We start from the raw sequence: 17,643 nt of genomic DNA on the forward strand, positions 1-17,643 counted from the left end.
ACCTGGCGGGCGGCAGCCGGGAGATGACGGGGGGGGGTTGTTGGTCTCCCGCGGGAAGACGGGCGCACCACGGCGTCGGCCCGTGCCCGTGGGCTAAGGCAGGCGGGTGCGCAGGGCAGGTGCGTATCCAACAGCTTGTCTTGGGTCTACCGAAACACACCTCGGTGCATAGCTGTTCTTTGTGGTTAGAACAACGTCACCTGTAGCGTCACCCTCGTTTTACCGTCCCTTCACCCGTGCATTACTTGTGAAATCTGTCTGATGTACAAAAGGCGTCGGCCCGTGCCCGTGGGCTAAGGCAGGCGGGTGCGCAGGGCAGGTGCGTATCCAACAGCTTGTCTTGGGTCTACCGAAACACACCTCGGTGCATAGCTGTTCTTTGTGGTTAGAACAACGTCACCTGTAGCGTCACCCTCGTTTTACCGTCCCTTCACCCGTGCATTACTTGTGAAATCTGTCTGATGTACAAAACTCCCCTTAACGGCGGGAGAGAAGGTGCTTCTGTCCAGGACCCTGACGTCGGACTCCTATGAGATTTGGTCTGGTGTTTGAAAGTAAGGTTTAGTTTCCTCATCTTCTGGTGTCTCATTCTGTAGAGCTACAACAGCAAGATGAAAGTTAACAGCTTGGGAGAAGTCAAGCTCAACTATAAGTCAAAACATCACCATATGCCATGCAATGTAGACAAATTTCATATTGCTGTGAGTCTTAAATGCTAATCTACAAAATACATGGACCTACCCAATGCTTCAACTGTTTTCTGTAAATGGCTGGTTTCCAGTCTTTGTTACTTTATTTGTAGAACACTGACAGATCTCAGCTAGGAGCAAAGAAAAACGGTAACTTGGGAAGTTTTGGGGAAGAGCTTACGTACTGTTTAAGTCTTTGAGGGTAAGTGATAATAGCATATTAATCTCAAATACGAGCTTGTATGTTAAATGTAACCTATTAATGTAAGATTCTATACCAGATAATTGTGTAAATTGTCTTAAAATAATACATACATGCCTAAGATTTCATTGCGTATCCTTGTCAGTGTATTTGCAGGCTCTGGTGTCAGCTTTGTGATAGGTCAAAGCTTCTGCTTCTTTTAATAAATTGGTCCTATGGGAAAAACCTATTAGCATCACAAGGTAATGCTTTGTCAGTTTAAAATTATTTTGTAAGGACTATTCGAGTGCTACTCGCTGACAATAACACTATATCATACTCGTTTTCCTGTAAACTGTGATTCTACTTCCCACTCGCAGCTTTGGAAATAGGTAAGACTATGCTACTTCTGACCCAATAGAGAACTTTAAGAGAACAATAGCATTAACCCTGCAGCTAGGCAGGGTTAATCTTCATCAAATTCATACCGAACTTCAGTGAACAAAAGAATAGCAGTGAACAGAAATGTACTAGTCATCTTACTACTTGTGGTGAAATTCTTAATTTTAACAACGGGAATTGTGCACCTTTTGTCACACTTGTTCTTTAAAAATTACTGTCTTTCTCATTAACCACGGTTAGATTTTTTGCCAGCGATTCTTAAATGATGGTCTATACTTTCTTTGCAGGTATAATTTATAGCTGACTTCTCCCTGTTTTCAGTGATTGATAATAAAAACTAAAAATACTATAAATATTACCCCACTATTACTTTTTCCATTGCAAAGCAGGAATGCTGACAAAATGAAACGTGGGAGAATATGGTACAGACAGTTGCTACAGGGAAGGAAGGCGCTCCTCCATACAATGCCTCTGTTGGAATAATGGCCTCTAAGTAGGGAGGTTTGTCGACCTCGCGTTGCTTTTGGCAGATGCAGGTTCTGCCAGTGCAGCAACCAGACAGACTGGATGCTGCGGATTAAGAGGAAATGTCTTCAGAAGGTAGAGCTCGTACTTCATACGCAAGTCCCTTCCTACTCCTATTTCTGCTTCCCTTGAAAAAACCACTTGCCTCATCCCTTCCCATCTCCATTTTCCCATAGAATTGAGGAAAGAAAGAAAGGAAAAAAAAAAAATTAACTGGTCTTTATAAAGCACAGGCTTAAAACTCTACTTGCAGTGTGATAAATTAATTAACATCTCTCTCACAGAAAAATCTTTTTGGGAACCACTCTTTTATCAGTCAAGGGACAGAGCAGCCATTATAAAATCTTCTTATTCCAACTTATAATATCTACAAATGTTTTCTTTACTGTGAGCAGGAAATTGGTCACTTGTAATAATGTAGAATTTTTTTCCCCCATTGCCCATGCATTTCCATACCAAATGACTGGTCTGACTTTGTAGAAATAATGTTGCTTGGCCAAAGGGGCCAGTGATTATCTACAAGTTAGTTGCCTGTCTTAGATAAGTGAGGTTGTGTGAAAGCAGTCATGATTTGGGGAATGCCTAAGAAGATAAGGTAAGAGAATTTGGTTATGGAAGCAGATAAAGCCAGAGATACAGAACCTAAATTATTTGCTTTTTTTTTACGTTTTTTAAATTACGTTGCCTTTGTGAGAGGTGCTCTAGTTTTGTTGGCCTTTTTCTAAAGGAAAGGGTTTGTGCTTATTTGTTGGTGTAAGTATTAAAACGTGTTATGCAAATACCTTTTACGCTCCTCTTGGTTCTTAAAAAAACCTGAGCAATACTATTTAACTTTACAAATTGAAGCCACTATAGCTTAACAGACACTTATTTAACTTACAACATCAAAAAATGAAGAATTACTGTTTATTAGTTATGGTATGGTTAGTTTTTGAGATTTGTGCTGAGCTCGTGTTTAGCTAGAAATTGAAATTTGATTGAAATATATAAACTATCATTTTAGTGTTTTGCTAAAATACTTGAAATTTATGGGCACATAAATTGAAAAATTATCAAAATACGTTTTGTAGTTAACCTAGATTTATTGAAAAAAGGGATATTAACTGCAGTTAATAAATTGGCAGGCCTCTTATTTGATCATGCATAACGTTATTCTTAGGACAAGCAGAGATTCCCAAAGGCTACAGGTGGGAGACTAATGAGATTTTCAGGAGCACTCCTGATGAATTTCCAATTCCTACTTGTGTTTTTTAAGTATCTTCTAGCTTGATTTTAAAATGTAGGTGTTTTTTAAAGTTTTTAAAACTACCAGGTCTGAATCTCTCCTACTTCTTTTTTTTTGCGTAGACAAAAGGAGGAAAATGAGCTTTCCTACCTTCTCAGATCCAAGTTTTCTTCAGTTTTGCATTAACTTGTTAAGATGCTTTTCTGGAGCATAGGAAAATGTTTTCAGGCTTTGGAGGTGTCACAGAAAAATAACTGTTTAATTAATGTAACACTTTTTCTTTTCATGTGGTATTATTTTAAATAACAGGTACTCCTATTTATAGCCAGAAACAGTCTCAGAGGTCAAACATTTAGGGTCGGAGCCATCTTATCCAACTTTAGTAATCTAGAAGTTAGGCGTGTCGTCTCTATCAGTCATCTAGGCTCCTTCTATAGATAAATTGGGATGGGGAGGGAAGGGAGGGAGGCAGTTCTGCAGGCACTTCATTCCATGCCGAGATACTCCTCCCACTATCTAAATCTCTTGGTCTTTGAAGGTGCCTATCTCTCCATTGATTGAAGATGGAGCCTGGATGACTAGCTCAGATTAGAGAGCAGACTTTTGGATGGCTGCAGTTAGGATGGGTTTCCTCACAACTGGCAGAATAAAATCTCTAAAAAGTGAGTATAGGTAGGAGTGTTGGGCTTTTTTGTGTATGTATGTGTATTACAAAAAAATTAATGTATCCTTTCTAAATGAATGAGTGGATTACTTTATCACAGAATACAACTCTCCTTTCAAAAATTACATTTTGCATTTGCTGTAATGCAGGAGGAACTGGCCATGAGTAGGTAAGCAATTTTAGAAGTTGAGTCATGGAAGTACTTCTAACTTGCCAGGCAGTTACTTGCAGGTGCAGTGCTATGTAACAGAGGATACAAACAAAAAGACTAAGTATTTCAAGGAGAGTTTCACAGCAGGTAGCCTAAAATCTTTAGTGAAATACTGTGTAAAGTAAGCGTGTATATTTAAAGGAAATGTATTTTAATTTGTTACTGTGGCCTGAAGTAACTTCTCATTCCAGAATCAAGCTGACTTCCTAAGGCTGCAACGATGAGGAATTCATACTGAACAATAGTCATATGCTCCCATGTTTGAATTCATACAGCCAATGCACTTTAAACCCCACCAAACCTGTTCAGAGATAAACTATAATAATCTAAGGAAACACTTTGATGTCTGTTTTGTATACAGTATTTGACACACGTGAACAGGAGAAAGATACTTTTTCATCACTACCGTGTAATATTCTAAAGTAATGTATGCTGGACTAGATGACTAATTTCTAAAGTTTCCATAGCACAATCCACTCAGTGCATCATTCTGAAAAGGAATATAATAATTAAACCAGGAGTGAAGCCATATGATCTGTATATAGCATAGCTGTGTGCGCTTCCTCGGGATTTGAGTGCCTGATACGTCATGTGTTTCAGCCCTGCATCTGGAGGATTAGAGATGTAATTTCTTTAAACAGTAACATAAATTATATGCTTAATCCAATACAGATGATGCAAAAGAGCGTACTTAGTGGAGAATGCTGTGGCCTCATTGGGAATGTATTGCTATACGCTCTCATAAAATTCTTACACTAATACGTATTGTTAATTTTTTATGTTGTAGCTACAGAAGATATAGCTCTGTAAGACAGATTACATGCCAGTGTTTTTACAGATGGAAAATCTTGTTCTGCTCCCCTGTAATTTATAATGATGAAACCATTAACTATATTCAAAGGGGTGGAGAAAACAAAAACTTAAATGTCCTGGGAGAGGTCCTCTCTGCTTGTACCTTTAGGCTTATAACCATTTGGGATCCCAAGATGTTTATTTACAAAAATCTTCTTTCTTAAATTTTCAGTATGCCCATGATGAGTGGAAGTATCTGTGGCTAGCTAGATGATGGGTTAGTTGAAACATTAATTAGTGAGGGGATAGAGTAACAAGTCAATCCTTCACTCTTTACTCCTTTTTTTATATGCCACTTCGTTTTGGGTGTACCACTTGGCTAAAGTTTGAGAGGAAAAAGGATGGGTCATGTTTTAAGATTGAGTCCAGCCATTGCATTTGTTACTGTAAGTCTAAAATTGTTCTCAGGTGTCTCAGCCATGATTCAGTGAGTCAAGTACTCAAGTGTTTTTAACAATTTCTGTATGAAGTGATTTCAACTATTTCCTCTCTCAGTTAAAGGCCTAACGCAGAATTCTATGATACACGATTAGTTTTTACCCCATGCTGCAAAAATGGTGGGCGGCTCATCTTTTTTATTAACCATCACTTCCTTGTTTAAGATGGGCAACTACTGTATTTACTATAGTTGAAAACATCTGCTTTCTTATGTTTACTGCTGGATCAGATGCAGGTTTGTTTTCATGTTAAATTTGTATTGTTCCCATATTCAAACCCAGTAATTCCTAATTTGAAATGTGTATCTTCTTCTAGAATATGTCTTTTTCTTTGTTAGCTTACTTAAGGTAAGTAGATCTAATAAGAAAAACCGTGCAGAGGGTATAATGTGATGGAGCTTGTGCTTCCTGCTGTTGTACCTGGTAATGGGTGAACTTGAAAGATTGCAGCTTGGAAGGGGAGATTAGGAAAGTCCTCTGCTTGATTCTGAAATCTGGGATATACTGGAAGGTGGTTTTCAGCAATTACTGAGACAAGGTGATGTGCAAAGGAGGCTTGGAGAGCAAAACATGTCTCTGAGCGGAAGAATACTCACATATAGTAGGAGAAAGAAATTATAAACCAAATTAAATGTGTATTTAAAAAAAATAGTAATCTGTTCATACTTAGTATTTAAACAACTACATTATTAAGATTACATTACTGGAAATAACATTCTTTAGCTTTTTGTGTGTGTGTACTCATCATAGATTTTACAGATCAGAATACACAAGGTAAGTTTCCTCCAAAAATACAATAGAGAGTATTGAATCTGTTTAAATAAAACACCATTACAGTTGTGAAACGGGATATGTTTATGATTTAAGATACACCTCTATAGAAAAACATTTCTGCTCTCTCTATATATCTCACAGATATATATTTAAAAAAAACACCTTAAGTGATCACGTCTTGGGCTTTTTTGATTACCAAAAATAGTCAGAGCATGGCTGTCTTCTATACAGGTGTTTACAATTTCTTGTGAGTCTGAGTTTTTCTGTCACAGACACTTTCTTAATAGTGCATTTTTATAGAAAAGCTGCTGCACTCAGATAATCTGACCAGCGGATATAATCTAAGACATTTGCAATGATGATTTTTCCATGTTATAAATAAAAATACTGGTTTTGTGCCTTACTGATGTTTAAGGTTCATCCTTTCTAACTTTTTATAAATACTGCTTTTCCAGGTAAAGTAATGATGTTCTAGTCCTGGGAACATTAATGAGACAAGTAGATTTTGCCTCTAAGTGCCTTGGTTTGTAATCTTCCAGCAACATACTTCTGAATAATTTTTATTTTTACTGTTGTGATCCTACGACAAGGTTTACTGCAATTCTTAGCTGCACGAACAGAAGAATGTCAACAGTAAAGGGAGATGAATTCTATAGGGCATTGATGGAACCCTATTGAAAATGATTCCGTGAAAACTAGAAATAGTGACAGCAGAAAATGTATCACCAGTACGTGTTTAGAATCTATTTTAGGATGATTTATTCAAAGAAGGTATCATAATATGCAACTGAACCTCAGAAGATTTGAAAGACTGGAAAGGAGTGTGTTCATGGAGGAGTACACGCAATAATAACCTACTCGCTTGGGGATGATTAGATGCTACTTTAAAGGTTTGTCTATTGCTTATGTCTCAAATTCAAAACCAGTATTTCAATTCTATAAAAGGACAAGCTACAGCACAAGGTCAAGTAACTTCAATCTCTTCTCTTTTTCTTCCAATTGGTATGTGAAAGTTCTACACAATTTTTTTTCTTGCCTTCTGTTTCTGTCCTTCTAGACAGGCCTGAGTACGTTTAAATTAGTAGCCTTAATTTAAAAAGAGGTGTGATAGTTAGCATTAATAAGAATACATAATTTGAAAGCAAAGTAAAAATATTTTTGGCAAGATTCCTTTTCTACTCCAAAAGAATTAACTAAATCAAAGTATGCTGAAAAGTATTTATGTCTCAGTGTTTACTGAAACAAGTCAGATCCTTTGTTAAAATTGGTATGTCTCCAATTCTTAGCTTACTGAAAGAAATGCATAATTTAAATTTTTGCTAATTATTTTAAAGAAGTGTCTTGATGTCCTAACTGGGACCAAAAGAATTTTATTTTCAAGCCGTATGTAATATGATATGTGGAATACAACATAAGGAGTATAAGGAGAGAACTGTAATGTCAAGTGTAAGAGAATTTAAACAAGGCTATTTTTCTGTACAAGTACACTAAATTAAAAGGTATACCTGAAATATCAAGAGCAGAGGGTCAATAATAGTGCTGCAAAAAAGTATAGCTTGAGACTGCTATACATATATTCTCAAGATAAATAATGGAGTTAATTATAAAGTGGAAATGCTTTTGGTTAGACCCCCCCAAAAAAGGTTATCCTTCCCTGTATTCTTGGTCCTGTATCAAATGCCTGTTCACATTCTAATCCATTTTATTAATCCCTCCTTTTTCCTCCCATAATACTCTGGTTGTATTCACAGTTTAGTTGTTGCCATTTTACTTGTTTATATAGCTTTCCATATGAAATACCTCACAACAGTTTCTACTCCATACCTAAAGAATTCCCCCTTAATTGCAGCAATTCTTAGTATTATCAAAAGCATGCTAAACACAACAGGTTAAAACAAGAAATGAAGACTACAGCTGATACTGCAGGAAAAATCTGTGTAGGCAGAAGTAGTCATCACAGATGGGATTCATTCAGTATACTGCTGTTCTACCACCCACAGAATCCCTATTATCATTTCCTAGCAAACACACTTCATTAGCTCTGAAGAATCTCTACTGTCTGTTCCAGCAGATAGCTGAAGTTACAGCGATGATACGGATGTAAAATAGTTAAAGGTCATGTCAATTAAAAGTTACTTTAGGTTGTTGAAGGTCATAATAATTAAAAGTGTATTTTCATTTGTTGACAACCAATAATATAATTTGATTTGAAGAACCACTTCCAAATGTATCCTTTATTACTAAAAGTATTCTTCCTGCAAGTATTGAGCAGTAGGATATTGTGGTACAATTGTTCTCCCTGTTCCCTACTTGTTTGTTTGTCCCAATTAATTAAGTGATACTATAAAATTGAGAAAGCGATGTGCTGTCACAGAGGAAGGAAGCAAGGTTCTGCCTTTTTGCTGAAGCGCAGGCTGACATTCCTGACTTGCATACAGGGTGGAGTTCTGCATTCATTCCTGTGAGCGTTGACAGTGATGACAGTTCTTATGGGAGAGACAGTACTTTGGTCATGTGCGTAGCTGGGTATGAGGAGGAAACTTGCATTAAAGTATTGTAAGGGACACAATGACGTAGGAAAGCTGAGTGAGTGAATGTGAAGATAAAAATTCTGATGATTCTTCCCCTTTTCTGCAAAAATAATGCTGTTGTGCTGTAATGCAAGTTATAAAACAGCTTTGCTGTAAACAGGATCAGGAGATGGATCCAAATTAAAACAGAAAAAAACCCTGAGTGCTTGTTTTGTTATTTTGGAGGGGGAAATCCCCTAAAATTATGAAAAAATTGCCTTATCTGATTCACAAGTAGTTGTATCGGCACAACTATGAGGAGCAAGGCACTGTGGTATAAGGGTGGAAATTCCACAAGCTGGTGTAGCTGCCAGAGTACTCACACTGTTCAACCACAACCAAAGAAATCATAGTACCCTTAGCAGAATTTAATTAAAACTTCCAAGTAATCCATTCTTGTGGTGGTCAGTTCATTTTGAGTTAGGGGAGAGCAATTGTTTCCAAGTAGTTTGCCAGCAGCAGTGGAGTAGACTACAGGAATTTCTTGTTTATGAGTTCTTCATAAATTACCAAACCAGAGTCACGTGGCTTTATATTCTTAAAGTAAAGAGAACAGTAGCTGCTAAATGTTAGTTGCTAAAGGTCATGGAATTATAGTATGAAGAGCTTGCTGTTCAAGCACTATCTTGTCACTTCTTGTTCCTCCATTTACTGAATTGTTAACCAACATATTTAATGCCTCAGGGAATCTCCATCTTGCCATTCTTTCCTTCCTAGCAGCTTTACAGATTTCCGTGAATGAAACAATAGAGATTTCACATGTTGATTTCCTCACTTAGTTTCATGTCAGCCATCTGGTGGTGATGTCACAGATAATCACCTGTGTCTAACAAGCCCCTGATAGTTTTCCTTCCTTGGGGACTGAAAGTACAATACACATATACATACCAGCTCTGTATCAGGCTGTATTTGTACTACAAACAGTGGTTTGCTATCATGATTCAGATAAATAGGAGACTAGTCCAGCTGTTTTAGTTACTTTAGATCATTTCCTGCAACTTTACTCATCCTCCCAATTAACATGAATACACATTTGGGTTTTTTTCCCCAAGTTAGCCATTAAAGACGTTAAGTAGGTTGGGCCCTGTGACTAACGTTTCCTTGGCTCCGACTCTATTTTGCTGCTCTCCTAGAGTATTCCGTAATACTTTTTTAGCATGCAGGGGATACTCTGAGATTCCCAATTGTAGGACAACACTTGAAAATGTTCTAGAAATCTCAGAGCTCCACAATGAGAAATCCTGGCCATAAGTAAGACACAGCATAGAGGGGCAAATACAGAAGTACTTGCACTGTAAAAAGACCGTATCTTGCATTAGCCTTGTCATTATTAGTACAGCTCCCTACTGCTGAGCTTTCATGTTCTGTATCAATTTAAAAAAAAAAAATTACCAGTGCCACAGCAAAACGTGGTCAAGATGGTGCTGCAGTAATTGGGTGAGGCTTTTCAACCCCTGTAGGAGTTTGTTGTTCCACTAACATTGCAAAGGTAGTAAACGGTTTTTGTCTTTGCTGATGCCTTATTACAGGCAGCAAATGAAAAATGTAGTTGCTGAACTATTTTACTACACAAAGTTTAAATGTAATCATCTCATTTTAGAAATGTCAGCAATATAAAGAGGCAGCAGCTAAATGGAAACAGCATGATCCATCAATGAGCAGTAAGCATTTCCCCCACCAGTGTTTAATTGTGAATCATGATGAATATTACCTCCATGGATTAAAGTCCTGATCATAAATAGTCATTTGCATAGAAAATTGATTTGTTCAGGAGCTGAGGCTTGTCTATATAGACACTTACCTGGAACAAGAAAAGCTTTTTAAGTTAGCTTTAGAAATCACCTTAGCTAAATTAGGAAAAAAGCGCACAGATTCTAAAATAAGAGGGTACTCCTTTGCAATACTTCTCTACCTAGGGCTACACTCCAGATGCTAGTGCTGCAAAGAAAACTGATAACTCCTTCCACACCTCACTGTAAATAAGAAATGGCACTTACAATGCCTTAGCTAACTTTCCTCTATTGTTTTTTATACTACCTGGTGTGCTTCAGCATAGAGGAGCAGAAAGTATACAGATAGTACTACAGGTGTTACGCATTATGGGTGTGTTGAATTCTGCTTTTGAGTCAAGTCACTGACTGAAAGTTAATTTCCTCCTCCTGTAACCTACTCAAGTAAAAAAAAACCTATTTAAACATAAACACCAGTTTTACTGCCCTTATCTTTTGCAGAGATTTGTGTGTCAAGAATCACAAACAGGAAGGAATATTCTGCAACCTTCACAGAAATTTCCGACAGAGATGCACTAATGGAAGAACCAGTTGCAGACAGCATTATTTCAGTAGAAATTGTAGTTTCATAACCCAGACATTGCTGCCCATACGTATGTACTTTCCCTACTAGAAAATCAAGCAAGTCAGGTATCAAGAAGCATTAAGAGTCGAAGTAGGTTAAGTTTACCTAAAAGTGCAGTTAACTGTCCTCCAAGGGCAGGTTAGCAGAAGCTCCTCTTGCTTTCAATTAACATCTAGGAGATCAGGCAGCATGTTGATGTAGCTCAGTGCCAGTGTGCTAGGTTCTAGCTAAGGCGAAGCAAATCCTGCAGTGATTAATGGTTTTTTTTTTCCCTAGCTTGTTTTCCCTCAGCTCTGTAATTGAATATTGTTAAAGCAGGTCATCTGAAGTATGTGTCGTATCTTAGGAACTATAACTTGGTGATCATAAATTTGCATTACAAATGCATGTATAGCTCCTTACCTGGCATAGATTTTCAATCTGAACCACTTATTAACTATACCACAACTCTGACCCACCCTGTAATCACCACTGACCTAATATTTGTTCATTTGAAGCTCCATTTTCTTCTAGTTTTTATTCCCTGTTCCCTTCTTCTGGATGCTTTTGGTTTTATGTAAAAAAAGAAATAGCGAGTTCTTTCTACTTCTCATTCATCTGTGGTGAGGAAACACTGAAAAAACCATACAGAAATGATGAAAGTCATGAAAGAATCAGCTAAAACGTATCAAGGGAAGATGCAACAAGGAAAACGGTGGAAGGTGGAAGAAATGTCAAGAATGCATGATAGAGACATGTCACCTATTCTTTTCAAATTGAGTAATGCTATACCTGCCTTTTTTAAAAAAAGCTTTCAGAGAAATATGACTGGTAATTTTACTCTACTCATAGTAGGTATAGCTATTAAGCTTAAGCAGAAGTATACATTTTGAAGAAATTAAAGGCAACACAGTGTTTGGAATGGTTACCATCAGCAGGTAAGGTTATCAAGCTCCTGCGTATTCAAATACAAAATATTTAAGTTATGGCCCGATACTGCAGTCAGAGAGATTGAAAAGCAAAACTTCAATCAAGCTGAAAGATTTAAGATGTTTCAGTGAAGTAGTTAAAAAGATGTATGTAAGCATTAAGTCATTAAAATGACTTGAGCCTCTTAATCTTCTCAAAAGCAGATTAGGCTAAATTTAAACAAAACATGACATGAAGTCCAATTTTGGTTTTATACACTATGTATCCTTGGTACAGAATTCAGTGTGTAACTGATTTTCGTTAAGATAGGTTCCTAGCGTCTCCAAAATATACTACTAGCTGTGGAGTTACTTTAATAGCTATCTGCAAAAACCACTAATAACCCATCCTAGTAATACATATATTACTTCTAAATTTTCAGGGAAAAGGAAAACTCTTTGAAGTCAGTTAAATGTTTGCTTATGCTTATATTAACTGCTGCCACAGTGCATGAGTTCATTATTCCCTTTAAATTCTGAGATTTTCCTAAGCTCAAATGGCAGATGAGGGCCCATGTAACATCAATTTTCTCATACAATATGGGCATGTTATTACTTACTCCCTTGCAAAATTTGTGACTAAAGGAAGAACCTTTCAGAATAATTCATTAGCTCTACTGAATATGAAAGACAAAAAAAGATAGTTGCCAGTAACGTACTTTTTAAAACCTCTCTAAACATTTTGCATGGTGTTATTTAATAACAATACAGCTTTTGCTTTTAAACCTTGCAGAACTAAGAACTCTCTAAAAATATGAAAGGTTTTAAAAAGAACTTTTTGTACACTTAATTATTGCAGCACAAGTTGACAAAAAGCTGAGAATTAAGTCCTCACACTTGGCATACTATTAAATGACATTTTAAAAGTAAATGGAGTATTTCAAAAGTTATAGCCAAAAAAGACATCATTAGGGGGAAAGAAAAAAAAAGAGGCTTAATGCTGGCTAATTCTATTAAGAAGTTTAGTTATAGAAACTTGGTCTTTTTCAAAGTACTATTGAAAAAGTTTAACATGGAACTTGGAAGAACTGTAGAAAACAAAAAATGCTTATTCTGAAAATTAGGTTAACAATACACTCCAGCATACTTTGTCCAACATGTTTAATTCCTTGTTGCTCAATGTATTTATTCTTTCTCTAATTACAGCAGATGGATCAGGTACAGTTTTAGAATTAACTTCCCTATGGTTGTAACTTGCTTCTTGTACAGTGAAGATGATGAACCACCAGATTCATACTCCAAGAAGAGAAGAGGTCTTTAATGATGGCCAGCACCAGAGGATTCTGAAACAAAAGACACGATTTAGACTGTTCAAACAGTAGAGCAAATCAATTCAGGAACGTAGTTCAGAACCTAGAACAGACAACTGTATCTACATCTGAGCACAAGAATTGGCAGAGTCAACTGCCCTGTCAAATAAAACAATACCCTCAAAGTACATAAGTAAACTTGGCCAATACTAAAAAGCCTCATTCACAAGTTTTAAAGCACTATTATAGGCAAACATCCATTCTTCCTCACTTTTGGTATGGTTCTTTCTAAATTAAAGTTTATTTATGCTATTATCCTTAAGTCTACTGGGCAGTATTTTCACTAATTACACATTTAAAAATGTAAATGATGTTTTCATATACAAATTCAACTGGGAGCAAATGGGCTATCTATCGTGGTGCAGAAAGTTAACTGAGATACAGCAGCTATGAAAAATTAAATTCCAATGTGCTATCAGTGGAAACTGTCCATAAATATCTAAACACTACTTTATAGAGGATATAAAAATACAAATTCAAAATGCAAGTTTAAACTTTTTAGTTTCTTGACAGCTAAAATAGCAGCTACTCTTGAGATTGTGCTGATTTAAGTAATTCCATTAAATGGTTGATACTATTATTTAAAAGAATTCTCCCCCCCCCTGCAATCAAGGCATACAACTTCCATGCTACTCCTAAAACCTACGCAAAGGACAATTTAAGACAGAGGTAGCATCTGTGCAGATTCACAGATATTTCTAGGTTATAAAACCATCAATAAAACCAAAACTATGTATTTTTAAGTAGTCTTTAAACATTTTCTAAATCCGTAACTTAAACCCCAAACTTACGTAAGATATGCTGAGCTAATTTTTACTGCGCTCATTTAAAAAAATACAACAGGGTATTAGGTATTTAATACTTACTGTCTGCCACTGCTTTTTTGCCTGGAAAAAAAGAAAAAACAAGCTGAACAATGACAGTTTAAAAAAATATTTCCTATTTATTTTTTGCAGATAAACTTCAATTAGCTTATACTACTTATGAACAAGATCTAAAGCACACAACATGTACTTTCATGGTACATGTCAGTAAACATTATATTGATTTTTTAAAAATGTGTTGCTAATTTAGCTTGAACAAGATCTAAAAAGCACACAACATGTACTTTCATGGTACATGTCAGTAAACATTATATTGATTTTTTAAAAGTGTTTTTAATTAACCAAGACTCCATGCATTTAGAAATTGTAGCCATCAAGAATCCTACTGTAATTCAAAAGAAACGTATACAGAATGGTACTATTTTACATAATATATGGATACATATACACACAACATACGGATGTAAACTGAAGTGATAAGAATACAGTTTGCTTTAAAATTTTCCTTTATAAGAAAAATAGCTTATTTTACATTCCCATTGTAATTGTTCACCTAAAATACTGATTCACAGTCAACAGACAAAAACAGATGAAAAAAATTCTTCATGAGGAAGACAGTCATAAGAGGTTGTGTAATCTCCACCCTTGGAAATACTCATTTGAATTATGAATAAGGCCATGAGCAACCTGATCTAACCTTGATCTAACTACTTTAAGCAGTGGTTTGGACCAGGTGAGCTCAAAGTCCCTTCCAATCTAAGTTATTCTACAACATACTCTTCTATAAATATATGTATTATTTGCAAAACTGTTCCCCAAACTGCAGGAAGGGCTACAGCTATAAAAAGCTATTTTCACTTTAAAATAATCCTTAGCATACAGTTGCCCCATATCAAGGTTTTGGCCTCAAAACCCTACACCACCACATCTATTATCTAAATCATAAATGAAAATAAAAGTAGCATGACATGAACACAAACTTGAAACAGTCTGTCAATTTTGAATTCTCCTTGCAATTAAAGAAGTTAAAGCAAAAGTTAAATTGTTTTTTTCTCTCTCTGGCTGTTCAACTACTCATATTTACTTAAGCTTGTAAGTGCAGTGTAACAGTTTTAGACATGCGACAAGTTATTTGGACAAAGCTAGAGAAATGTTGAGGTAACATCACTCAGCTGTTCCCACAGTGAGGGGTTCCTTTCCCTGTCAAGTTTGTCTACAGTTTCATTGTTCATGGGTTTGACTTGGAATTTTTTCAGCATAGCCTACATTGAAGAACAGAACCTTTAAAACACCATAATCTGTTGTACCCTTCTGCTTTGAGGGACCTGGCCCACTCAAATTTATTATTTTTACATTAGATGTTCTGTTTCTTCCTCTGAGAAAGTGATCCAATATCACCAAGTAACACACATTTTAATGTTCAGTGATGCACCTCACATTTTGAGGTGCATCAGCCCAAAATAAACTAAGTGCTTTGACTTTCACAAGTTCACATGGGAAAACCTTTTAAAAACTCTATTTTTTTGCAGATCTTGAGCAAACTCAAAAAAAAAAAAAAAAAAGAAAGATTCTAAAAAAATTTCTAATCAAAGTAAATTCTAGTTCAGAAGAGTCTTACCTTCCCCTTCAGGACAAATCTACAGGAGAAGCCTCTGGCTGTACATTGTAGGTTAGATGTATGTTTTTAAAACCAATTCCTATATTACCTAATCTTCATAATGTAGGCACAGTTACACTGGTATTTAAGTATTTTTGTTGGTGTAACCTTCTACACTGAGCATGTTAAAACTTCTAAATTTTTATGACAAAAGACCTGGCCTTAAGTAAGACTGTTAATTTCTTATTTGCTGGATATTTTCAACAACTGATTTCTAACTGTTAAGGATATTCTCATCTATAAACCATTATCTATAAAGTAACAGCTAATGAAGACTGTAGTGTGTAACTTACCACCATATGAAATTTTGTAGTAGACATAAGCTGTTAATGCTACACCAACCCATATTAAAAGACCTGGCCTTAAGTAAGACTGTTAATTTCTTATTTGCTGGATATTTTCAACAACTGATTTCTAACTGTTAAGGATATTCTCATCTATAAACCATTATCTATAAAGTAACAGCTAATGAAGACTGTAGTGTGTAACTTACCACCATATGAAATTTTGTAGTAGACATAAGCTGTTAATGCTACACCAACCCATATTTCTTGATACACGGTAGTGAAGTATAATTTCATGGCTCTCCATGACTTTGGAAGCATGGTCTGCACCATCTGAAAATTATAAGAAGTTTTGCCATGGTGAGTTTTACAACTATATTCTTACCTGCTATGTTTTTACATACATATATTTATGTATATACATACTCCCGATATATATCAGCAGCAGTTTACAGGTTAAAAAAAAAATCCCCAAACATGGAAAAGCACTTATTCCAAAGCAAAGCAATGAAAATTCACAGTTAAGGTTACAATTTATGGGCTAAGACTATAAAAAAAATAATAAATTACAGCTGATTAAAGGCTTCAAAGGTGACTCAATAGAGCACTTGCAGAGTAGAAATAGCTAGGCTCCTCTCTCCCTATCAGTGACAGCTTTTTTTTAATGTTTCCATATTCTCTCAGGAGGAAAGCCTCATTCCAGACAGGCTAGAGAGGCTCCCTCCTTGAACTACCAAGTTAGCTTCCCTCCCTCCCCCACAGCTGTCTCTCCCGACATGGTAATTTCTACTCAAAATAGCAAAATAAATGATGTTAAACTACTGAATTCATGATTTATCATGAATATTTTACTTTCAAAATATGCCCCAAGAGCAAGAAGCCTATCAATGTTTTTTCCCTTTCTATGCAGCTTTGTTAGATAAACAGAAAACCATAAGACATTTTAAAATACAGCTTACCCTAACTCCCATACGTGTTAGTACACATGTGCACCACATTGCACTGAAATCCTACATGTTCTACTGTCTTACATACAGCACTTCATCCCAATAAAAATCACTATTTACACTTATCACAACCCAATAAAAGTCAGGTATATACACATATGGACTGTATATGGTAAACCAGAGTCCCAGGAAAGAAAAGCAGATTTAAACTTCTATAAGGTAACGTTTACTTACTTATTTGCCATTACTAAATGTAAAGCATCCTTTGGCAAGCATCAAAGAGAAAAGGATGCAAGGGTAGCCGATGTCAAAACAACTGGAAAAATCTAGGTGCTTCTTACAGAAGTAAAGCATCTTCATGGTAATTAATGTATAATTATAGACAAACCCACACTTATGTTTACTTGTTTATGGACAAGCATTTCAATCAAATTTATTATTTTGGACAGATTTCCTGTCTTTGTGCTTTCACCGATACTATTAAGAACACTGCACCTCCCCCGAAGTTTCCAGTATTTGTAGTTTCAGAAGAATAGTGCCATAATAGCTGTAATTCTGCTATAGAAGGATATCAGGACACACTAACAAACAAGGAAGCCGAATAGAAAGGAAGGAAAGGATTTTCCCACCACTACAAAACACAGAGACTAAGCAATGCTATTTCCAATTAACACCCTGCTAAAACCCGGCAGAAACCTTTCCCCACGGCCTCGGTGGACGCGACGTTGTTCAGGCCTTTTTTCTGAAAATCCATGCGGAACATCGCTGAAATCTGCTTTCTCATTGACC

At 36.1% G+C, this 17,643-nt stretch overlaps 1 protein-coding gene across 4 annotated transcripts in view; it reads right to left on the reverse strand.

The window, feature by feature from the left end:
• Positions 1-12,916: 12,916 nt before the first annotated feature.
• CUNH14orf2 (chromosome unknown C14orf2 homolog) overlaps positions 12,917-17,643 on the reverse strand; it is a 5,207-nt gene continuing 480 nt past the window's right edge. Inside the window, exons 2-5 of one of the 4 annotated variants that reach the window (XM_009280883.2) lie at positions 16,822-16,827; positions 16,117-16,241; positions 14,009-14,029; positions 12,917-13,115 (exon numbers count right to left, since the gene is read on the reverse strand). In XM_009280883.2, the coding sequence (XP_009279158.1) occupies positions 13,090-13,115; positions 14,009-14,029; positions 16,117-16,240 (171 nt within the window). In that variant the 5' untranslated portion in view covers position 16,241; positions 16,822-16,827 and the 3' untranslated portion in view covers positions 12,917-13,089. Of the gene's footprint in view, positions 13,116-14,008; positions 14,030-15,916; positions 15,974-16,116; positions 16,242-16,821; positions 16,828-17,088; positions 17,277-17,550; positions 17,638-17,643 lie in introns of those variants that run through there. The other 3 variants (XM_009280882.1, XM_009280884.2, XR_657662.1) reach the window with 3 other exon arrangements.

Source organism: Aptenodytes forsteri, unplaced genomic scaffold (genome assembly GCF_000699145.1).
Source record: "Aptenodytes forsteri isolate BGI_AS27 unplaced genomic scaffold, ASM69914v1 Scaffold193, whole genome shotgun sequence".
In the NCBI taxonomy this organism is placed as follows: Eukaryota; Metazoa; Chordata; class Aves; order Sphenisciformes; family Spheniscidae; genus Aptenodytes; species Aptenodytes forsteri.